General features: G+C 37.2%; 2 protein-coding genes across 3 annotated transcripts in view; one reads left to right on the top strand and one right to left on the bottom strand.

The window, feature by feature from the left end:
* LOC138000820 (tyrosine-protein kinase BTK-like) overlaps positions 1–25,429 on the top strand; it is a 173,915-nt gene that overhangs the window by 29,935 nt on the left and 118,551 nt on the right. The window contains exons 2-4 of one of the 2 annotated variants that reach the window (XM_068847478.1): positions 5,841–5,942; positions 12,124–12,205; positions 23,893–24,033. In XM_068847478.1, the coding sequence (XP_068703579.1) occupies positions 5,841–5,942; positions 12,124–12,205; positions 23,893–24,033 (325 nt within the window). The remainder of the gene's footprint in view (positions 1–5,840; positions 5,943–12,123; positions 12,206–23,892; positions 24,034–25,429) is intronic. The other variant, XM_068847479.1, reaches the window with a different exon arrangement.
* Positions 15,636–21,323, bottom strand: LOC137999273 (putative leucine-rich repeat-containing protein DDB_G0290503). The gene is made up of 7 exons (XM_068845109.1): positions 21,283–21,323; positions 18,923–19,074; positions 18,060–18,325; positions 17,623–17,790; positions 17,096–17,227; positions 16,663–16,791; positions 15,636–16,333 (listed from the first exon to the last, which is right to left on the bottom strand). Exons 4-7 carry the CDS (start codon positions 17,722–17,724, stop codon positions 16,172–16,174), a joined length of 525 nt encoding a protein of 174 aa, XP_068701210.1. The 5' UTR covers positions 17,725–17,790; positions 18,060–18,325; positions 18,923–19,074; positions 21,283–21,323; the 3' UTR covers positions 15,636–16,171.

Below are 25,429 nucleotides of genomic sequence, written 5' to 3' on the forward strand. Positions count from 1 at the left end.
GACTATTTCTCTAAAATTCAAATCTGGCTTTGAACTCCTCGAAAACCAAATGGATGCTGATTTCAATGTGCCAAATGGAGCGCGTCCACAACTTATATTACCGCTCACTGCCTATGACATGTGGTGACATTCAGCTCAAGCGGATACCATGTACCAAGTTATTAGGCATTCATTTGATCAACATTTTACCTGGAGTTCGCACATAAACTCACTGCTTACTTCTGGTTATGGAACATTGGCAATACTGCGGAGGCAATACTGCAGAGGCTAAAAATAATGTTGAAGATTGACTATGCTAGCTCAGTATTTCATCCGTGGCCTTTATACCAGCAAGAGCAGCTCCAACGTCTTCAGAATACATGCGCAGGCTTTGTTCTGAGAAAATTTGCCCGACAAGAGGACCTGCTGTATCTAGTAGCTTGATATGGCTACCATTCAATTAGTCAAAGAATGGATTTAAAATTTAATATTCTAAATCTTACATACAAGTAATTATAATTATACAACTGTGTAACTATTGTGTACATAATAACTAGTTAGCGTAGTTTTAGTCACTCTTAGCAATTTAGGAATTAAGGAGTTATTGTAGTTTTATTGAATTTTACAGGTCAAGAGCCATTTTGTATTTATGGAGATACTGTAAATAAACCCAGGGCTCGAAATTGCGACCAATACAGTCGCATTTGCCACTATTTAAAGTTTTCCCTTTGCCACTAAAATATCTTGAGAAGTCGCAAATTTGCCACTTCGCTGCTACTTTTGCTAAAATAAATAAATAAATAAATGACAAAATTACTTTGTTTCTCGCTGTGAATTTTCTCTGAAGATAGCATAATTGTAGAGTAATTTAGCAGCAATGTTACGTGCAGAGCTCCATTCCTTCGATCATTCGCCATTTTCAGCGGTCTCTTTACACACAAGTATTGCGGGCTCATATTTTTTGCTAATCTGCTGACAACACAATGCAGCGCAGTGATTTTGCGACTAAAATTTGCGAAATTGCAACTAAATTTTTGTATCTTGTCGCAAAATGTGACTGGATTTTTTCGTTAATTTTGAGCCCTGAAACCACTATTATTATGGAAGTCTTTATTGAAAACAAGTCATCCCTAACCAAATACAGTTGTGAGCCAATCAACCAGCCTAGTCAACTATGCTGCATATGTACAAAAAAAACTAATTTAAAAAAATAAAAAATAAAATTAAATGAAGGTTGTTCCTAGTTATGTAGATACTGAAGCTAACAAATGACTATTATTGCCATTTCTGTGCCTTCTCTATCATTATGCTTATGGCTTTCTTGTCTTGAAAAATGTCAGCTAACTCTTTTGCCAAGTTAATGATGGAGTGTGCAGCTACAATGTCAAAAACGCCTAACCTTAAATCTGCATACTTGTCTCTTTTAAACATTGTCCTTGCTGGTATTGTTCCCGGTACGCACACAGTTCCTTCTATTATGTACCATTCCTTGTTCATTTTGTCCAGCACACTCTTATCAGGTTTGTTGGCACCTTTTCTTGTGCATTTTCCCAGATAACAAGGAATATACCACAGTACTTTTGCTGTATTCATACATTCTCCAAACTTGGAACTCAGGGTGGTTTTGCTTATACCAAGGTAGAGAGTTTTCAGATTCACTAAACTCAAACATTTCCTGTATGTTGTGGTATAGTGGTTGTAGCATTCGATAAGGTCTGTTCTTGTACAATGTTTGTCATTTTTGAGCAACCATGTAGGTTGTGGGATACCATTTCTTGATCATTGGAGCATACTGGGCAGTTGATTTCATCAACATTCTCTTGTAGCTTTTCTTTTCTATAGATCGTTTTCACTGTCACACAATAAAAAAATAAATCAAAAACCATCCAGTGGAAAAAGTCAAGAATTCGTGATGTTGTAGAAGATAAATGAAGAAGACACTTCTCCAAGTTTTAGGCCCGTGCGTTTCCCCAAACTTCAGATATTCATCGAAATGTTTCGCAGAAATTTACAGAGCCCAGTATGAAAACGCCATGTTGGTGCACATCTGTGGTGCACCAATATGGCGGCCGGAAAATAGTGTCAACATCGATCTGTTACATACTTTGACTATCTAGGCGAGTGATCATCTGTACTGAACAGACAGCTATTTACTTAAGCACTTTTCTTAATGCTTTAAATTCTAAAAAGGCTCAAAACCATGAGATAAATATATATTTCTCAATAAACTTGATCGTCGCCTCGTGTCATGCACCGCTATAACTCAGAAATTCAAAATGCTCTGGTTTCCAAACGAAGCACGCTATTGAGCTTTAAAATTGCAAATGGGTACAAATTTACCGCCTCTTATGCCTGATGAGGATAAAAACTTTCGTGGCTCTTTAGTTTTGGATTTTAGAAAATGATGACGTCACGTGAAAACAATCTATACATCTTAGTGTTAATTAATTGTTGTCTAATGGAGGTGTCCACTGACAGGACTATATATCTGGGATGTTCCTCCATTCCTTGAATATTTGATATGATGCAAGCGCTATTTCTGGATCCTTCCAATGCTGAGTTACATATTTTCCAACCCAGTGCTGTTCCATGACTGCAGTTTTTCTCTTCTACTTGGTGGCTTTACGTAGTATTTCTTTAATGTTTTTGGGTTCTTTACCATCAACCGTTACTACCTGATTGGCTTGTTCGATGAGTGTGGCTCCATCATTAAATTGGGAGTCAAGTTGTAGCTCTTCAATATAATTTTATATCTTAGAATCGTTAAAATTAATACTGATTTCAAACTCCTATCTTCCTTTCTCTTCTGAGAAGACTTAACTAACTTAATGAGTTCATCGTCCAAGGTGTTAATTTAGTGGGCCACTTTTATCTTTGTGTGTTTTTAGAGTGCTTCTATCTCGATTAGTCCTTTTCCTCCCTCTCCAGGGGTCAAATACAGGAGTTGTGTTGTTTCATGTTTATGTTTGCCATGACACTCGTTGATGATTTTTCTTGTTAGCTTGTCAAGATCTCTTAAGATATTAATTGGTCAATCAGTTGTGCATGTGTAATACTGCAATGCAGGCGGTGCATAGGTGTTTGTAGCTTTGACCTTGCATGGAATATTGTTAAGGGGGATGACCAAATGACCCACATTTGTTTCCCACAATGTATTCTACAGCGGCCTCTTTGATGGTTTTATCATCCAGGTGTTGGGTGTTTTGGAATTTACCCAGAAATTTTTAGTGATCATGGTCACCAATGAGCGCTACATTGTCATCGTCATGGGCAGGCATGTTTGCAATGGTAATTTCAGTTGACCTCTCTTAATGTGCACTGCTGCACTCTTGTTTGTTCGCCATTCTAAGCTGCAATATCCTTAAACATTACTCTCAGTTTACTTGACACAATTTCTGCCTTCTGTTCAGACTTGTGGTATGTTGTAAGGTCATCTACGAACAATAAATGAGTGATCTTCTGGTTAGATGCAGGAGATAACCTGTACTCATCTATACTTCTCAAGTACCATGCAGTGAGATTCATTGGAAGAGTAAACAGTCTTACACAAAAGGAGTTGCCTTGCAAAATCTCTTTGTTCACTTTTATTGGACCAATCTTATTATAATTATAATTATTATTAGTTAATATATAATTATTATTATTATTATCATTATTATTATTAATATTCGATGTTTTGGAGTAGTCATGACTCCATTAACAAGAAAAAATTATACATACATGTATGATGCAAATTACAGTAATGTTACTGTATTTAAAGCGATTTTTTGCTCGCATTAACAGCTCCACGCTTCCAACAGCTCTTTTTATTTTCATGATTATTTTATGCACGCGCTGCGTGCCTATTTGCCACCACTGACTTACACTCACTTGCTCACTCACTCTTACATCTTGATGACATTGTGTGTGCATTACCACAAGAAGGCTTCAAACATGATAGGGAAGACAGAGGAATTTGAAACATAAGGAAGAAAATGTTATTGACACAATAGTTATTAATTTATGCAATCACCGTTATCAAAGCAATGCGAGGAAGTCAGGGGGATTTGGACATAGCAAGCAGTGTTTCCTTTTTCCGTTTCATTGAAGACAAAGACAATCCAATAGGCCATACTTTCGAATTCAAAGCTAGTCTTTTAGGAGTGCGAAGTTGTGGTGATGGTACCGGTAATAAGTTCTTCTTTACGTGTGATTTTCATAAGAGAAACGTCGTGCTACATCTACATATTCCAGTGCTTGGTAAACTTCCTTTTTGACTTACCGGTAGGTGGCCTCATGAATACACCACATTCCTTTTTAGAGACATCACTGCCAAGCTGGCTGGCCACTTCTGTTGGAGAGAATAGGACAGCTACAACACCAGGGTCTTCATCCCCTACTCTTCTCAAATAGTGTGTGGGTACTTTATTGTCCCACAGGGAACTTACGAACATAGAGATATTTGTGAGAAAGGGCCTACGGTTTATAGTCCTTATCAAAGAAGGCTTGTCTAACCATTTGCAGATCAAATTACAAAGGCAGTGCTTTCTCTTCAGTTATTTTAAGATCCTCAGTGTTGATCTGGCCTGGGTTCGAAACCGCGACCTCCCGAGTGACAGCCCAATGCTCAACCAACTGAGACACCAGTGCACGGTATAATTATACTTACTGTAGACTTGCTTTGAAGAGGAGGGTGGGGTATACCACTGCAAGGTAACTGGCTACAGAATCTACATGTATGTCACCAGACTCCCAGTAATTATTGCTTGCAAACCCTCTGTTGTTTAAAGCAAGGAAAAAGCTATCTGGCCCTGGTTAGTGAAAACTTTCCTTGACTCTCATGGTGAAGGGAAATACGAAAACTGAAAATGAAGATACATCTTTTGACAACCTTATAGAACCTTTTAGTAAGAAAACCAGTAGATCTCAAAAAAATTGTAAAGTCATTATTTTTCTTTTGACATTTCCTTAAAATTTCAAACTTTGTGCTGTCGTCCGGTTCCAGATCATCTCTGAGATGGTTTCCGATCGGCAGTCGGAAACCATCTCAGAGAGCAACTTGATTGAAACGGAACGACATTATGCAAAGTTTTAGAATTTTAAGGAAATGTCAAAACAAATTGGAAAGTCATTTTCATAGTGGATTCAACGTATGCCTGGTGTACAGGCAAGGCTGTCTTTCCTTGGCATCATTTTCCACAATAATGTTAGCATCTTGTCCCAACATTCCATTCAGGAACCATTGTGTAATCTGCTGTTTTGTCATCCAAGAACAATACATGTAATTGTAGAGTAATAATATTGTGTTACATGTATGTTTTAATCACATGCAAAAAATTCAGGGCTCGTTCTTATGTGTAAAATAAAAAAAAATACACCCAAAAAAGTCCCTCTTGATGATGTTTTTGTCCAGAGCCCTTCTGTTGAAAGTTAAAACACAACTTGAGGACTGCTTTTGAAGAAATTGTGATACATGATTGTACATCTATCCTCAAAAATCGGATTTAAAAATAAATCAGAAAAGATTGAATATTCAACCTACCTGGTCATCATCGACACCTCCCACTATTGTCAGTGATTATTGGAAGGCTGAGTTTTAGTTGATCTCAACCTGAATGAAAGGCTTTTATAAGCTATAGGTACACTGTAGTATGGTTTTCTTCCCTCATCCAAATCCGGCTCTCAGCTGATTACATTTGATTGTAGACATGGTCCATTAATACACTGTAACAGCTACCAGAGGTACCTTAATTATGTACAATGTCTATGCTTTCCATTGGATTTCACTGAGCACTGCACTTCCTTGCATGATTCAGACTGCACGGGGCCGGGGGATGACCAGCAGGGCCATATTTGTATTCAAATCATTCTTTATCTTACAGAAACGTGGAAAATGTAAAGGCAGCATTTCTTTGAGTTCAGTGAAGGCTGTTGAGTTTGTAGACAACACAGCATTTAATCAAGATAAAAGAAACTGCTTTCAAGTAAGTACAGTGTATAAAATTATAGTTATACTTGTGTAGTGAACATTAGCAACTTCAGAAATAATGAGGGAACATCATTAATTTTGCTCAAAGCAGGTTATCAAGAGTATACAATAGTATGACAAAAATTAATAAAGAATAGTTCTCTACTCCCAAATGCTGTTCAACGCTGATATTCGGCAAAAGTATACAATAGTATGACAAAAATTAATAAAGAATAGTTCATTGTTTAAAATTATGAAATCTTACATCATTTCCAATGTTCTTGATTCATTTTCAATGAAACTGTAAGTAAAATCGGTGAACTACAGGCATTGTAATAGTGACCATGGACACTTGCATTTAAGCTGTACTTTCATGAGCGTTCATTGGATATAAAATGATAAATAGTTTAATACAAGGCACATAGTGCTGAGTTAGCTATAACCAGTCTCACATCCAACAAGCGCGAATGGAATATCTTTTTTGTTTAATTAAAGTTTCATCAAATTCTGAACGTAACAGATGTTGTGTCCTAGGAAATTTGGGTTTTCATGCAAACACTTGACTATCAGTTTCCAGATTATGTCATACTGTATATGATCTGATAACCGAGATTGAGTGAACAATAATAAAAATATTATTCAGAAAGCTAGAAATGCAATATCCTGGGCCCGGTTGTTCAAAAACCGATTAATGCTAATCCTAGATTAAAATTTTACCAAGGAGTTTATTTCTCTACTCCTGAATGCTGTTCAACGCTGATATTCGGCAAAACTTTACAATTATAGAAGAAGCAAATGTTGAAAAGCAAAAATAAGCAAAGGAAACTTTCACCAAAAAGTTAAACACATGAAACAAAAGATTACGCTAATCCTGGATTAAGTTAATAGACTTTAGAACAACCGAGCCCTCAAGGTAGATTAAGAAAATTAACATTTTGATAATTAGTGTTTTTTACTATTTTTACAAGCTTCATCTCTGTGTACAAAATTAAGGCCATCTAGAAAACTCAGAGCCAAAAATATCTGTGAACTACTGGGTGTACATGTCTACACCAAATTAATGATAATACTATTCTAGTGTTGTAAACAATGTTTAAATTTGGCTTGAACGCACGGAGCGCTGCATTTAAGAAAATATGGTAACCCATTGACAAATTTTGCTTTCATGGCCATGACATCATCGACCGTCCTTCCACCTATCCATGTATGCCAATGCGACCAGTATCATGCTAGTTTACGGCATACATCTTTGATATTGGACATCCATGTTGATCAATTGACATCTGTCAAAACAAGGTATTCACTGACCACTAACACATGAGCATATCACAGGCTCAAGCTTAGAGCTCACCGAGGTCAGTTGACTGCTGACCAGGTACTGGTTTTGGATTGGATTGCAGGCTCAACCTAGGTTAACTCACCTAAACATAAACAAAGCTTCATTTTTTGCACGCTTTCTGTGGCTCGCCTTGTCTACACGGCCATACTACGTCAACGTTTGTTCTTACACAGTCAATGCTTTTCGTGTTCAGGTGGAAAACGGGTTGGAAAATGTTTTTTCTGCATTGTTCGCTGCTTTTAATCCAGTTAACAATTAGACCCGTAGCCCAAAAGGGTCAATAGCCCATGAGGCGAAGCCCTTGAGGGCGAAGGGTCTAATTGTTTTAGTATCACCCAACTAGTTGGACAGAAAAGGCAATAATAAAGTTAGCAAATGCAAGTGGAAGAAATGTTTATTTGGGATTAAAACAAAAGAAAGCGTCACACATTTCGCTACTCGAGGACTATTAGTACCGGTAATAGTCCTCTAGTAGCGTAGCCAATCAAAATGCAGGATGTGCATTAGTCCACTAGTTGGGTGATACTAAATGCAGTTATTCAAGTGAAGCATTGGGGGGATATAAACTTAAAGCTGAGTGGCATCTCTTTAGAAGCTCTGATAAGGTTACATGATGCCTGGAGGACCTACGACTAGAACAGAAACGAAAGGAGAGTGAAAGAGAATGACAATGACAAAACAGAACACCAGTAATACATGTAGCTTATACGTTGTGGAGGGAGCTACATGTACTTCACAAATTCTTTCCTTGGGCACTAAAACCGTTTGTTATTTTTACAGAATCCGATTTGTTATTTAAAGTGAATGCATACATGTATTATTAGAAAGTGGTTTAATCGGTTTTTCCTTTGTTCAGGAATGAAACTCAAATTTTTATTGTCAACTGGAATTAAAGAACAATTATCTGTACCCTTTTGGACTTAAAGGAAAAGTATATTTGTTTGTTTGTTTTGTTCTAACATGCGACCAAACAAGTGCTTTTTTAATCCATTTGCTCAACTGGTTTTCGTTGTGCCTCGACAGTGACAACAAAATTTTGCCCTTATGTTACAAACCCATAAGTTTGTTTAAAGCACCTAAAGGTAATTGGTGTTGGAGTGGATCTTGTTTGAAGTTCGTCCTTTCTTGGTTGCATTCCCGTATTTTGCCGATTCTAGTTGCAAGCCAACCTGGCCTGTTTTTATGAAATATATCAAAGTGGGAATGATCTCGTTTTCAGAGATAAAGTGGAATAAAGTACATCAGTAAAACTGTTGTTTTTAACCTTGAACTGACAAAGTTTTTTTATGGTCTCTAATTTTAGCGTGATTCCTATTTGAGGGTATTGACAGTAATTGACTCTGAAATGGGTTTTTTCCTTTTCCATTTGCTGGCTAAGGGTGTGCTTGTTTTCTTTTAAAACTCATGCGTTTCAAGAAAAACTCATTGGCAAGCTGGTGAAGTCTAAAGTCATTTCCACTCGAAAAGCCGCTACCGCACTCATCGCTTCGTGATTCATGCGATATAGGTTTTTATCGTAAAATTTACCTTGGAATTCATTAGTTACATGTAGGCAATGATTTAATTAAGCAGCAACCGGAAACATCAAAACATGCACAATTCTAAACCTTTTATTGTCACCCTACAGGCAGACAGAATAAATAACCAGGGAGCTCTGCTTTTAGGCTTGGCTAAATCTATGTATTATTATTATTATTATAATAACATGGGTGACAAATTACTCCTTAATTTTGGCATGAGATTTCAGCGTTAATTTATAATTTCACTTGTGAAATTACATTGTTGCCATGGCAACTTTTCATATAGTGCTAAAATGGCATCCAGGTTTGAATATTAAGGAGTAATTTGTCGCCATGTTATTAACAGCTACTCCAATGGTATACTCGTGAAATTAGGGAATAATTTCACTTGCGTTTTGTCCAAAATCAAGTAATTTCCCTCACCTAAAGGCTTGGGAAATTATTTGAATTTGGACAAAAGGCACGTGAAATTATTCCCTAATGTCACGCGTCACCATTTGATTACCCATACTTTTAACTCGATATTTGTGTCACTGTGGTCGAGACATGAGAATTTTGAGACGCAAGAATCAAATTTTTAAGGTTGAGAATCATCGAGGATCAAGAATCAAGAAAGGAGCTCTTGAATATTAATTTATTGATAAATTCAAACTAGTTTGAAAACAATTCTTTTTTTGAGGGCAGAACAATAATAAGCAAAATTCAATATACAATAATAATTATTATTGTTGTTGGTACACTGTAATCATGCTCCCTACAGATGTATGTTGCAGTGTGCCATCCTTGGTCCTCAAATAAACCCCTTCTTGTGGCTGGTATATCGGCTGATAATGTATGGTGCTGAAAGCTTTGAGAGCAAAAGGGGAATTTTTCTCAGCCAAGGACATTATCAGCTGATACATGCAATTACCAGGAAGGGGTTTATTTATTTTGCATGTACATGTATAACCCTCCCATTAATTTTTTAGTGGGTTAAAATTGCTCATATAAAGCTATTTTTGATGTAGTAGTGAATAAATAGGGACTTTAAGCAAATCGCTACGGCTGGCGCTAATATGGATGGCGGAAGTAAATTTTCCCCAAAATTAGGAGACACTGCACATGTACGTCGGTTGCATCCATGTATGTAAGTCGGGATGTTTTGGCGTAGTGTCTACTACGTCGGGTTTATTTTGCTTCTGTGGCCCTTTTCAAAGGACATCTAGGCATTTTAAGAATTCCATTGGATACTATATCCTTTAAAGTCAATTTAAGTCAAAGATTGTGTCAAGGTTGCCTATAGTAAATCCGTATCATGAATTTGCGATAAGTTTTGGCCAAGATGATTCGAAGTAACTCAAGTGAAATATATGTGTTCAGCACGAGGTTATCAGTTTGCTTTGAGGATTTAGTGAAGATGTTTTAATTTATATATGGATACTATACGAGGCTATTTTGCTTCTTTGAGTATTGATATATTTGTGTTCTTCACTCGATATTCTTTGAGATATTTGTCTCTGAAATTATTTATTTCATCCATCAAATTGTTGTTATTGTAAAAAGCGTATGGCATTCGCTTTTGCTCAGAAATAATCTGTTCTTCCTAGCAAGGCGAACAACAGCCATCGTCCTTTGAGCGAAGCCATTTGGCTGTGAGAAACTGAATGAAAGATATTTTAAACTCCTTAGCCCATGTTTCTTAGTATTTTGCTTTGCTAAACTTAAAATCTAGCAGACCACCGAGACGTACTCTCCCCAGACCTTTTCAGTCACGGCATCCGTAGTAGCACCAGCCTTAGTGGTTTGCTTAAACTCCCTAATATTATGTGTGATTGACCCGAGCAAATACAGGTACATTTTATTGGACAGATTAAATTAACTTTATTTCTACTGTGATTGGACAAAATCTTGACAAGCTGTTATATGAAATGAAACGTGCAAACCTGGTTTATCTGGTTTGTGCGCTGTTGTCGCATTGTTCAAAACTTGACTAGAAAAAAAAGTGTTTTTGTCTCAGGAAAAAAAATCATTAACCCATTGACTCCCATGGGTTCCCTATTCACGAGTAAAATCGTCTGGCATTAGACAGAGTAAAATACTAAGTCTGGCTGGTTTCAGCCGGTTTGGATGTCCAAGGATTAATCATTTTAATTATTGTCACTGTGAGGGCTGAAAAAGAAGTTACAACTGCGAAACTCATGAAGGATTTATGTTGAAGGTGGACTGTTGGACAAGAACAGTTGGTTTATTTTACAGTTAGTAAATGCAGTGTATTAATTCTCTATTTTATAAAATGAGTCAGTTATTTTGTATAGGGCTGAATCTGAAAGTCTACTCATACGTAACTTTTTTCACCTTCAGACATTAATTGACAGCACATGTTGCTGTCTTTGCCACCAGCTCTTTAATGTCAGTATCCCATGGCTCTACAAAATGAGTTTGTTTTCCTTCCGTGTAAAATAATGAGAATGAAAAGTTGAAACTCTTGTGCTACCTTTTTCCACTGGCTTTGTTTGACTTTTCGATGGAAGTTATTGCAGGACAAATACGGTATCTACGCATGTGACATATAAAGTTTTGGCAATAAACTTGTGCGAAAAGTAAATGGGTGGGTTATAATCTTCGTTATCTTTCCATTGAAAAACTGCTCAGCACAACTTGCTCCATAATTAGTATACTTACTTGCATCCAATCAATGCACAAGCACTGAAACAATGCCATGCAGCCCTTTTTTTAAATTCTAGCCTTTGCAGGTCTAAAAACTGACTATTATTATTTGTGCGTCTATACAGTCATGTAGGTTGCCCTTCTTCTCTAAAACATTTTGGTTCACTTGAGCCATGCACATCCTAATAATACAATGTATGTTCAAGTGGAATCCTTCTAAAAATATGCAAAGTTCCCTTCGTAGCTCTTGTGTACACATGTTGGTTTCATACTTTTGAAATTTTCTGGTATTTGAAATAATACACGTTTCACATTCAGTTTAGTGAGTATTTCATTGCCACCTCTTGTACTGGTCAAGAGTCTTGTTTTAGGTCTAAGGATAGAATTAGATAAAGGTTAGGGTTGTTTTGGCAGTGCATGGTACTAATCCCTGACCTTTGGCATGTACAATTTTCTGATCAGAGTTGTTGATACAAGCAATAGACTAAATCTTGCATTTACAGAACTACAGTACTTAATATGGCAAGTATTGTCTGCAAATTGGAGAATGTATGATTTTAAGGTCTGAGTTCGATAGATGCAATTATAATTGATAATTGTTTTTATTACATTCTGGTCAAAACCTCAGGTACATGTACATGTAGAACATATAACAGTCATGGTATTACAAAACACAGTTTTCCATTCTGTAGGTTGTTTATGATGATTTGGTTCTGTATGTCAATGCAAACAGTGAAAATGATAGGAAAGACTGGGTGGAAGCCATTCAAGATGGTATGTTATTTTGATTTTAAATTTCCTGTTCTGTTACATTATAACTTGAAACCTAATCCCTGTCAAGGGACCAAAAGATTTGTGTTTAAAGTCAAATGCAGAACCACTGACAAACAAAATAATCCTGACCAATTGTAGCCTCAATTTACCCTGAAATACTATTAATATTTCAGTAACTCCCAATGAGGTTCTTTTTACCAAAGTCTACCAAAATGTAATCCAGTCTTTTAAGTGGTGTGAACCATTTTATGGTTGTGAAAGTGTCTTTAGCTGTGCAAGCACGTACGTTATTAAAGCCACACATGCAATACTTAAACTATCCAATTTATTTGATTAAGCACCCAACCTCGAATAAGTGCCTACCCCCACCACCCCACCCCCCAAAAAGTACTTTTGAGCACCCACCCCCCCCCCCAAAAAAAAAAAATAATAATAATAAATTAATAAATAAAGTGCACAAGAGGAATATGGGTATTGATTATTATGGTATTTCTTTAATGTCTTACAATCTCTAGTTTCATTGTCTGAAATTATATGACAACATTGCAATATTTGTCAAAGTTTCAATTAAAATGTCCATGTGGGCGCAAAGTTCTTTCAGCCGCAAAATCTCCCGCTCAAACTTTGTCTGCGCTCTGAATGTTCCTGATTGAGAATAAGGATCATAGCTAAAGAGACTTTGCGAAGACTGAACAATGAACAGTTACACTTTATACAATGTATGCTTTAATATCATGTCATGTTTTGTTACAAAATAAACTTTTTGCTCACTGAAAATTCAATAAGCGGCCAGCCTCGAATAAGCGCCCACCCTGAAAGTCCAAAAATTAAATAAGTGCCCTGGGCGCTTAATTGAATCAGTACGGTACTCACCTCAGTTTATGAATCAATCAGGTGACCCAATTGTGACCCAAACATCACACATCGCATTGTATGTGGGTTGTACTGTGTGTGTGGGGGGGGGGGGTCTCGGGCCAAAAATTTGAGAACAAAGGCACTTGCGTATGAAACCTGCGCGTCAATGCCAGGCCACCAAACTCTTTGTTGCAGATGCTGTTTCACTTTGGTGAATAACACAAGGGCAAAGTGCTTCAGGGATTGCAACGTGATACTTTGTAACAGAAGGCCACACTTCAGGGAAATCTCTTCCCTTAGTTCCTTGTAGGGTACTTGGGCAGTGTCCCAGTTTCTGGTGTCCAAGCATGTTTGACAATGTTCAGGGTTGCATCAGACTCTGAAGTAAGGAGAAGTTTTTGAAGAGTAAAAGTGGAGGGAAGAGATTCCACAATAACAGAATTGATATATTCTTCAGCTGGATCTCTGGGTGTGTTGGATGCCCGGCTCAAAGACAATCCGGGGTTGGTAACGTTGAAGCCTTAATTACCAATGTTTAATTCTTGGGGCCAGGTTACCATGTCCTTTGAGAAGGACTTCAAGGGGTTTGTGGTTGCCAACTAGATCAAACGGACTACCATGAATGTAAAAGTGGAATCTCTCACATGCCCAAACAACTGATAAGGTTTCTCATTCAGTTTGGCTATAGCGCTGTTCAACTGGGGAAAGGCAACAGGTTTGATAGATCCATCAGGGTGTTTCTGAGTAAGAGCGCGGCTGATCCCAATCTTGCAATCATCATGGCGTACTTGAGTGGGTAGGGAGGGCTCAAAGTGTGCTTGAACAGTGTCACTAGAAACAAGGTTGCACATACTTTTTGTGTACCTGTGCCTCATGACCAGGGTGTGTCCCTGTGTGTAAGGGGGTGTATGGGTTCAGTCATAGTGGCTGAATTTGGGACAAAATGAGCCGTAGTGTTGATCAAGCGTAGAGAGCTTCTTGCTTCCGTTGCAGTTGAGGGTGGTTGCATGTCCTTAAAATCTTGAACACAATCCTTATCAGGAGATATGCCTAGAGCAGAGATGTGGAACCCATAGTAATCTAACTCTGTGTCCACAAATAAACATTCGTTTGTGTTGACTGTAAGATTTTTCTCTTGAGGACAGAGCACTGTGTTCACTAAGGTGTTCTTCCTTTGTGGACCCATGGACCAGGATATCATCTGCTATCTTTCTGACATTGGGGCATTCTTGTAGCACCTGGCCAATTACATGCTGGCAAATTTGTTATCCTGCAGATGCTCCATATAGAAGATGCTTGTACAGTTGAACCTCCACTAACAGACACCTCCTGAATGCAGACACCAAACCACGGCCCCGGCGATTTTTCCTCTAAAACACTACATATTAATTTAATGTCTCAGAAGCGGACATCTCTCTTAAGTGGACACAAACAGCTAAAATATCCACCAGTAAGCGGACAGAAAGCAACAACATAAGAATAGAATGGCAAAACGAAAGCAACAATATTGTCAAAACAACATAGGGCGGTGCGGACATGTTTGGATCATTCTCATTGTCACGCGACAAAAAACAAATTCAAAACCATTCATGCGGCCATCTTCAACCCTCATTTACTGTACATGTCGATAAAAATTCAGAAGACCTCGCGATTTTCGTTTTGTAATTTGATGATGTCACTGTGGAAATCATCAAGACGCCAATTTATATTTTGGTCAAAAATGTATCCTTCCCCGGTCAAGTCACGATCGCTTTGGTGAAAACTCTCTTGGCATTTATTGATTAAATAACAACACAACACAGCATCTCTTTAGATGTTAAACACTGTTTAATGTAAAAGAAGTGAGCTGAATTTAGAAGACAAAGTCTATGTATAATCATCATAGCATTTCTCATGTTCTATGAAAGTGCGAAAAAATTCAGCCCCTCTTAAAGGGGCAGTGTCATGCTATTTCGGGTCAAACTTCAAAACACTAAAATACATCCTTGCATCAAACAAGACCAAAATGTAATGGTGCAGTTTTGTTGCAATGAAGCCATTCTTTGTTATTTGCATCCATGGATGGAGAAGATGGAAATGGATTAAAAGTTGAAAGTCTAGAGTTTTTTTAAAAAGTTTGGAGATGGTTTTCAAAGAAAGTCGCCAAAGATTAAATACAAGTAGCTCTTTTTGCAATAAATACATTTCATACAGTGTATCTTGTCAGTAAGTTGTCAGGAATGTGTTGTATGTGTGAGGTAAAGTACTATTTTAGATTTTTACCCAGTTTTGACCTGTAAACAGCAAATTTAGTGTGAGTGCCCCTCTAAACACTGACTTTTAAAAGACATGTGCATGTAGATATTTCAAACATTAAATTTAAAGCACCGGTACTGTTTTTTAGTACATTGGTCTCAAAAAAGCAGCTAAAACTTTAAAAAACTCGTGGCTTGTATTAGCTTTGATTGGTCACCAAGAAAATATCAGGGTACTATTACGCGAGTTGGGTTCAATGAGTAGCGTATCGTATGTAAATCTGGTGAATGTTCCAAGGATTTTGTGTTCTTGACAAAGTGTGACCTCTCACGCAAAAACGTTCCTAACGACTAGTCGTTCAGAGGCGTGAAGCCATGAGGTAGCCGTGAAGTATCCGTGAGAACGGAAAGGAAAGTCGTTCTCATGAGTTAAGGAGTCGTTCTTAAGTAATAGTGACTCGTGAAAACGGAATTGGAAGTCGTTCACTTTCCTCAAGCAGTCGTTAAAAAATAACCAGTACCCATGAGAACGCCTTTGGTTATTCACAGGAGAAAGCAAAAATATTGCTCGCGATTCGAACGACTTTTGACTTTTCGTATGCAACCATTATTTGCCATTCGAACAACTCGAGCAACAGGAGACAATCAAGTGATAAGTCTTGCACTTTCGCCGGCCACTTTAGCGGGTGTGGTAAAACGCTTTTAGTAATCATGGGAAGGTTAACGCTGCAAGGGCAGAAAAAGAAGCTGCTCGAAATAATAATAATTATTCTCGTGAATGTGCATAAACTTCAAAGTAACGCAAATATTTGTGACACGTTGATCAGAACGGTTGTTGTTGTATTTATTCTTTCGACGACAAATGTTTTGTGAAAACTTATTTACAATGAATATGGAACAATAATTGAGTACTCTCGTTTGTCTCACAATGTGGTCGCTTTTTTAAGACATAAATGAATATGGAGTAGCTAAGTAGTAAGGACTCTGTCACCTTACTTGGGGTTTCGTCAGCCCATGCCGGTATAACTGGGGAATCGAGCTGGGAAACAAAGAGAACAGAAAAATTAACAAAGGTGTCAATTCTAACAAATATTACTGTAATCTTATGTAACAATTATTAGATTTGTCCTTTCATAAACGTTCGCTAGTTTGCTTTCACCTATATAATTTCTTTATTGCTGTCTCCACTCCTCGATTAGGGTTCCAAATGTGTTAGTGTACAAGTGAAGTAACCTAGCTCCAATCTTTTTACAGTGTATGTAAGCTAAACGATTTTAAGTTGCCTGCCGATTAGTGGGAATTGGTCAATATTCTGGTATCCATAAATGCAAGAATGCCAAATAAAAACTGAAGTATTGCTTGACTTACCAGGCTACAGTGGTTCTCAGAAAGTTGTCCCTCCAGTCTGCCAAGACGCCCTTCTCGGTCTAAATTAGTTTCACTTTCGTTCATGCGTTCTTCAATTTTAGACACTGAAGCTTGCAATTTCTCCAGGAGCTGCAACAATGAATCCAGTGTAGATTAGAAGACTATATGTGCGAACTAAATGCATGAACTGACAACTTTAAACGACCCGCCATTATTCAAATTGGAAACCGGTCATTACACGTCCATCGGAGGGATGTTAAGCAAATATGCTTGGAAGAAAAAAGATTTTTTGGAAACCGGCCTATACACCACAGAGATCTGGATTAAGGATAATTGCCATTCAAACAAAACACCAAAAAATTGTTTCAGCTATGTCAGAAAACAAACGAAAAAAAAAAAAGGAATAAAAACTGTGAAGTATGGCTTGACTTACCAGGCTACAGTGGTTCTCAGAAAGTTGTCCATCCAGTGCGCCAAGACGCAGCCTATCTCGGTTTAAATTAGTTTCACTTTCGTTCATGCGTTCTTCAATTTCAGACACTGAAGCTTGTAATTTCTCCAGGAGCTGCAACAATGAAGCCAGCGTACATGTAGATTAGAAGACCGGCTATGTGCGAAGTACACGCATGAGCTGACAACGTTAAACGACCCGCCATTATTAAAATTGGAAACCGGTCATTACACCCCAGACAGTTTAACATAAAAACTCCACCTGAGGGATGTTAAGCAAATATGCTTGGAAGAAAAAACGATTTTTCGGAAACGGTTCTGTACACCATACTGTAGGATAATTGCCATTCAAACAAAACGCCTCAAAAAATTGTTTCAGCTATGTCAGAAAATAAATGGCGACTCTGCTACAAAGTAAGACTAAATATTCATATTTTGTGAAGCACATGATTGTAAGCAAACACAATTTGGAAGGAAAAAGACTGTTTTCCAACACTGCAAAAGCCTTACTTTGCCAAAGTGGTCTTTCATTTCCATTTGGTTACCGTGGAGCCGCGTTGTGACAGCTTCTATGTTTTCCAGCCTGAGTCTAAGATCACGACACTCCTCCATTCATGCTGCCAGTTGTTGACATAGAAGGGTAGTAGCTTCCTGACTTTTATCGCTGCTCTCAACAATCTAAGAGAGAAAATCGAATCACCAAAAAAAAAATGTGATTAACGGACAGTATAAAAAAATTCATGCTTCATTCTAGCTTTCAACACTGTACGAAAAATAGTATATCAGTGGTTTTGGTCAAAACAACGGCCCAATAAAGGTGAGTCACTTCATAAGCGGTCTCAAAGTTATTAGTGTAAGTAAAGCTTTTCCATGCTGGCCACCCAGAGCATCGACTTCAGCCTTCCCTATGTTGACAGTTATATTGTGCTATAGTAAATCGTACTAACCGTAATCGGGTGAGACACTTCCTTTATTATCATCTTAAGATTATTTTCCTTTTCACTGTCGTCCGTGCTTGAAATTTCAATGCCATCAATACTGTCCTCCTTGAGTGTTTTCCTTTCTGGTGTTATTTGGAATGCCAACTGTACTTTGTTCCTCTTTGCTTCACGTGCAGACTTCCATTGCAGTTCCTGCTTGTGCTGTTCAGCCAAAAATTGGACATAAGGATCACATGTTGTGCACCATTCTCTCTGTCCTTCCCTTCAACAAACTGGAGAGGAAGAGAGAGAGAGAGAAAGACACTTTGAATTGATGAAACGAAAGTGGTAACCTGTTGCATGCCTACCGTAGTACCAGTTTAAATGTGCCAAACCTCTATTTGCGCCGACCAAAATAATTAAATTTGTTATGGGTTCTAGAATTCAAATTTAATGGCATTTACCTTGCCTAACCACTATAAACAGCGTACATGTACGTAAGAAAGAAAAAACACCAGGGAATAATGAATGCATTCATTCAATCAAGGAAGTTCAAAGCGACCTGAAGGTACTGACACTACAGTGTACTTGGAAAGTGAAGTATTTTAAACTACAACATCGGCCCCAAATCTACGCAATCAAGGACTGATGTACAATCGGTTAATTAAATTCGTATTGGTTAATCTAACGATTTTGTTTGCATGTAACACCTGAAACAGTTTTTATCAACAAATCACACCTTATGCCCATGTCAAATGAAATGTGACGTTGAATCAGTGAAAGTTGCGAATCCCCGCAATCCAGGACTGGCTTACATTCAGCCAATTAAATTTGCATTGGTTAACTGAAGGATTTCATTGGGCATACCTGAGAAAAGTGGATACACTAACCTTTTTGGTGCGCTTCAATTTCTTTTTTGGAGGTGCAGCAACCGGCTTGATGTACTTCTCCCTTTTAGTGTAGCCCGACTCCTGTTTCACACCAGCAGATAAGTTCTCTCCCGACCACTCTAAGATTTTTGCACTCAGAGCTGCCACATCATCTGTAAAGAAATTATACGTTTTTGGACAAGTTCATAAAACATCACCTTTAACCAATATATACAACGGAAATGAATATTAAGAATATTAAGAAACAGAGCCTAAACATCATTCTTGCTGAAATCCTTCTCAGCAGCCATAATTTGATCAGTTGTTAACAGATTTTTTTGCAATTCTGTAACCAATCGGAGAGAGGGTCCAAGAGCTCTTTTGTTTTTTGGCCAGTGAAAGTAAAGTCCAGATTCTGGACTACCGGCAGACGACTTGTTAATAAATTGTATCAGGTGTACCTTTTCCACCTTGGCTAAAGAAAAGTACGCCTGATTGCAGGTTAATCTAATTTATCATATGTAAATTGCTTTACTCATGTAAGTAGATTCCATTTATATTGTATCAGTAGACTTTTATATTTTATTGTTCTCTCTTGGTGGGGGGCTACTGTACATGAGGATTCAGTTCTTCTCTGGTAGCACCCTTTTTGCATTATCTTAACATCTTTATTGTGCAAATAACGTTTTTATAAATAAATAAATAAACAAATAAATAAATAAATAGATAAATAAATAAATAAGTAACGCAAATCACCAAGCTGAGCATTGTGATCCTAATCGCTAAAATGTGTTGGTCTTTGATAGCACAAGAGACAACAATCCAACTATTTCTCTAATTTATACATACTCCTTGAAGAGTTCTACTTAATTACAGAACTGGTTTGAAAAAAAATTAAGCTAGGGGACAAAATTAAACTACAACAAAAAATACTGTTTGCCAAGCACTGATTAAAATGTTTGAAATTTCACAAGTCTCAGCGAAATTATTGTGATATTAGAGCAATATAGTTTTCATTCAAAATTTGCCAAGAATGCAAGCTGTCACTGAAACACATTGTATTGTACAGTATGGTTTTGCCAAATTTCGTTGAAATTCTCTCAATTTCAATGAAATTGGCTCTCATTACTTTTGCATAGTACATGTACATATTGCACATTTAGATCACTGGGCACAGCTCTCACTCGCGTTTCAAGTATTTCCTTATAAAGTATTGTCAGAACCGATTTTGAGATATTTTTGTAGAGTAGAACTAACAACCACAGCAATAGATCGTTTTCACTGTTACGCAACTAAAAAATAAATCCAAAACCGTTAACATTAAAAAAAAAACAAAAAAAAACAAGAACTTGAATTGTTGTAGACAAATTTATAAACTACGTCTTCAATTCTCAGTTCTGTGTGGTACATTATTTTTGAGTTACTTGTTGAGGCGTTTCACGCAACTTAATTGACTTTTATACAGAGTCACAATCAAAGGGTGCATGGAAATGGAAATGGAATTTGTTTACCCATGGAACACCTTAAGAGTGCTCAGGAGCTCGTTCAACATGTGTCCGTGTGTTCCGGATCAAATTGGAATTTGGCAGTGTTGGTTTGTGAGGGTGGCCGGTAATCAATGAAAACATCTGGTATTTTTGCAGTCAGAAACCTTATTGACACGAATTTATTGAACCCCTTTTATCAGCTTTTCGCCTTGACCTGCACTTTTGTGCTCTCAAAACTCTTACTTGACAAGATATTCCCAGGTAGAAATCTTTTTAACATCTCACTAATAAGCTTCTTAATAAGTTTCTTAATAAGATCTTACTTTGTTTCTTAATTAAGACTCTTATAAGATTTTGTAAGGTTCTTAACAAGATTCTTACAAGACCTTATCAGAATCTTGTAAGAATCTTATAAGATCTTAGAAAAGTTCTTAGATAAGATCTTGTAAGAATCTTGTAAGATTCTATCTAAGATCTTACAATTCTTTCAAGATCTTTTAAGAATGTTACAAGAGCTTGTAAGGTGTTGTGTGGCTAAGATCTTCCAAGAATCGTGTCCCTGGATTTAACAAGATCCTTCAGGAATCTTGGGCAATATATTACAATGTTACCAACGATAAACTGATACATTTTGGGGGCTTTCTGCAGGTAGAGGAAAGCACTGTATTTTTGGTCACTTGGGATTAGTCTTCAGTTAGTCTTCAGTTGCAAAAAGAAGCAAATCTTGCAGGTTATTAGTAAATTTGCACATCTAGGAATATTTTTACAAATCCAACAATTGTGGTGTCATTATCTGCAAATTACAGTCAACTCCCAATGTTCACTAAAGTATAGTAAAAGTAAAGCAACCATATTTAACGTCGATAACTCGTAGCAGTAATTCAACTGACAAACCGGTCGTCGACGGTGCGCTCATTTCACTTCCCCCTCGCCATCAGTGCTCTGTTTTACGGGTATCTAAAGCTACTTACATGTAAGCTACACAGAACGGAAAGAAGTTGAAACAAGGATGTGACATCCGGGAATCAAACTCAGGACCTCTTGCACCAAGGCCGCGCGCTAAGCACATTTCCCTTGAAGTCATTATGTCATTGCCAGTTTCTCCACAAATTATAATGCCCTTTAATACTACCTTACAAAGTGATGCTGCACCATATGTTATTCTTTTGTGTATTTTATTGAAAAGCTGATGATCCAGCAAAATTATGTACATGCACTTTTATGAGAAAAATTAATGTTTCAATTAAGTTGAATGAGTTGGAGTGATTTTTCCTTCAAACAGAGTGCAATTTTCAATATTATAAGAACAAAATTAATACATTGTAAGGAGAAAAGACTTGCAAGCGATAGACTGAATGCACTAAGTGCTTCAGGACCCCTTAAAGAAGCATAAAAACAAGCCTCTTTTCCACTAATCTTGAGCTTGACCTGACATATTATACATTCTGTTAATTCAGGTCATACACACTCAAGTCTGGTCAAAATTACCCATAATATTTCCGGTCAAGTTCAATATTAGTAAAAAAGAGGCTTGTTTTCATGCTTTCTTAAACGATGTTCACAAAGATCTTGATCTTGAGATCTTTTATGGTAAGATCATGTACATGTAAGATGGTCCTAAGATCTTGTAAGATTAATTTTGTTAAGATCTTACAAGATCTTAAAATTTCGACAACATTAAATTTTGGAAGAAAATTTGATAAGCAAATGTAATAAGATCTTGTTAAGATCAAAGATCTTAAACAAGATCTTACTAAGATCTTTATCTTAACACCCATCCTACAAGATCTTGTAAGTTCTTAATAAGATTTCCACCTGGGTTTGCATCAACGTTATCTAATCAGCGAGTTTTTGCCTTCAACCCACCTTGAAATCTTTTGTTTACATGTACATAAGCATTGAACATATTGAACCTTTATTTACCAGTGTTTTGATTGCCTTGAATCTCATGTTTGTGTGCGAAAAACTCGCATTTGGAGATTTTTGCAACCAGACCGGACTGGCTAGGACAATAATATTGCTTTCAACACCATTTGATCTGCGTGATTTTTTTTTCAAGGCACACTGTGCAGAGTTTATCTCCTTAGAACAGTGGATTGGACTTGACACCTATTGGATTTTGAATTATATTTATTGGACATTAGGATTTACTATGTTTTAAACCATCTCATAAAACCCTAGGATTGACTACAAAAACCAATAATTATTGCAACAATGTTTTAAAATAATTTAAGTGGTCCACTGACCACATATAAAAAGTAATTGCTGAATGCACTTTACTTGTAATACTCCGAGATTACTACTTGTTTAACAATGTTGTCTATGGGATGATCACATAATGGCTGTGGCAGATGCAATGAATTTTAAAATTTACATCAAAGAATCAAGTCAAAATTTGTGGACATGACTGAGTCATTGATTCAGCAGCTGTTCGCATTTTTCCATTCCCACACTGCAATACGTTTTTGGGGGTTCTTTCTATAAAAACAGTAAAAGTTATTTACTCTTTGGACCGTATCATGCTTCAGTGAACTGGACGTCCATTGTTTCAATGCAAATAACCCCCCAAATGAACTGTAGTCAATGCCACAATTTGCTAGACCTATATACATGTACACAGGGCACTTAGGGGAGATGCATTATGTTGCAACATTTATAACTGATAGAAATTCAGTTAAAGAATAGTAAAAACACTAAATACATCTTGCACATGTTTCTAAACAGCACTGCCCTTCATTCAGAAAGCAAGCATTATTGTTTACTGATCCATTTTATAGTGATATTATATTTTATAGTGACCTTGTGAAAACAGTTGACACATGAAGTTTTTGACTGTCTACTTTTCAACTTTCTAAGTTTTTTTAGCTTTGTTAAGGTGATTCCTTAGTAATAGAAGACAGTTCTTGGAAGATTTTCTTGAAATTTTTCTCGATTGTTCCCCACATTATGGTGACTCAAAATGTGTAATTAAAAAAAGTCACCTAGCTTGTTTGCGAGATATAATTAGCTCAAGTTACTCATTTAATCATTGCTACTTCATCTATCAAGGACCTGTTTGTTCCATCGGTTCACGCTACGTTTTGCAGGAACAGGAAGCACAGCTTTGATATAATTCTTGAAATAACAAAACAGGTGTATTGTATTGTTCAAACGAAATAATTTAATGTTTGTTTTATGGCACAGTCACACATCTTGAAAAGGCACTGACTACAAAAATTCCTCGGGTGCATGATCTCGAGGAGACAATTTTTGTGAATTGAAGCTTGAACCTTCTGTAACTTTTCTTTCTGACTTGAGTAGATAACAGTCATCCTTGATCCATACCACTGATAAAGTACATGTAATCTGCTCAGTGACAAGTGATACACCTTGTTGGGGACATACATGTAATTTTAATACTGTTTTCTTCTGCCCTTTTTGATAAATTGATTAAACAAGTCACGATTCTGTGCCTGTGTGATGATAGTCTTATGTTCTTAAAATTTGTTTTGGTATTTTACTAAGAGTGCCGTGGTAATAAGTTCCTTCTCAAGGAATACCACCCTGGAATATTTGCAAACAAGTGGACATGTTGTGGTGGCAGTGAGAAGTCAACTCAAGGTTGCAAGAGTTCATTTGCTGCTACAGAAAATGATAGCTACCCAGGTAGAAATTAATTTTACTGTCTGTAGTGATGCTGTTTTGTACCTTTTGCAAAAGCTACAATCAGCGACAAAATTAGTTGAGACAGTTTGCTAACGGAGCACACTGGCAACCACACGTTTATTGTTTCAAGTACATAGAAATAGTCCAAAAGTACTTTTCCAGGATACCCCTCCCCCTCCCCCTAATCAAGGCTGTTCACATGGCTCACAGGCAACAGAAAATAACACAACATTGCCCCCGGAGTAAGGGGGAGGCGGGCATTTTCACGCTGAGCTTGAAATAGACCCTTAAGGATTAGAGTGTCTCAACAATTTTGGCGCCGATTGTACGAGGATTTTTGGACATGATGTGTTTCTTTGAACCTTTGAGTTTTTGCAGATTTAGTCCCTCATCATCGTTATCAGTGTATAATGATGTACCTGCGATCTTTTTCCCTTTGTATTGCAAGCTGGTCTTTTTTTTAATCTAATCCACCAAAGTAGCACTGTTGGGGTAGGCTGGGATCACTATTTAAAACGAGTTGTTACAATTTAAGACAATTCATAGTTAATGCTTCTGGTAGTACACATTTAGGTTTTTAGGCAACTGATTTTTACTTCGCACCTTAAAAGTTTGTGGTTGTCAAACTCCAAACAGCAATGAAAATGCATACAGTATGTTAGACACCAAGACAGCTGCCCTGTATTATTTGGCTGCTCTGATAGTTATTATACTTTTGCTGCTATTTGGAGTTTTTGCTTTCCCTTCACTGTGCCATTGCTTTGTCAAGATGTTTTCCTGCCTTGCTTGCCAGTTAAATTGATTTGTTCTCATTTTCCATCTTCTTCAGTATGATTGCACTGGTCATTCATTGGACTACTATGGTGACCAGTATCTTCCTGGCAAAAGCCAGATATGTTTCCATCAATCTTCCGATAATGGATTTAACAGTGTTCATGGCCATTGACAAAAACACGCGTCCACCTTTGATTACTACTGTAATTGCAATCTTGCATTGGATAATGTGTCTACAGGTTTCCATCGCTGCTTTGTGCTTCCACAAGTTTGCTGTTTTAATGACTTCACTCTTTCACCATCCTTGTTGTGCAAATTCATCTCAGCATTTACTGGTGTTTTATTCCAGCAATGAATTGATCATTATTGACTCATCTGAAAAATGCCTGGAGCCCTACTCAGGTATCATAGAATGCAGTCTGGGAAAGTGAGAGACAGCCGTATTGTTTACTTTTTAATTTCCATGTTTACCAGCTATCACCTCATACTGCATCTAGTGCAACACAGGAAGAATCCTAAACATTCACTAAAGCTAAGCTAGGCTGATTTGGGCCTAAACAAACGTTTTCAGGCCTAATGTTAGGATTTGTAAACAGCTAGGATTGTTTCTGTATTGGTTAAA

The sequence above is a fragment of the Montipora foliosa genome, chromosome 4, assembly GCF_036669935.1.
Source record: "Montipora foliosa isolate CH-2021 chromosome 4, ASM3666993v2, whole genome shotgun sequence".
Lineage (NCBI taxonomy): Eukaryota > Metazoa > Cnidaria > Anthozoa > Scleractinia > Acroporidae > Montipora > Montipora foliosa.

Excerpts from the sequence above, each read along its gene's own strand:
- LOC137999273 (XM_068845109.1), bottom strand. The coding sequence starts at position 17,724 with ATGGAGGAGTGTCGTGATCTTAGACTCAGGCTGGAAAACATAGAAGCT. Across the intron at positions 16,792-17,095 it reads CTGAGAACCACTGTAGCCTG|CTCCTGGAGAAATTGCAAGC; the intron begins GTAAGTCAAGCC and ends TCATTGTTGCAG. Across the intron at positions 16,334-16,662 it reads CTGAGAACCACTGTAGCCTG|CTCGATTCCCCAGTTATACC; the intron begins GTAAGTCAAGCA and ends TTTGTTTCCCAG.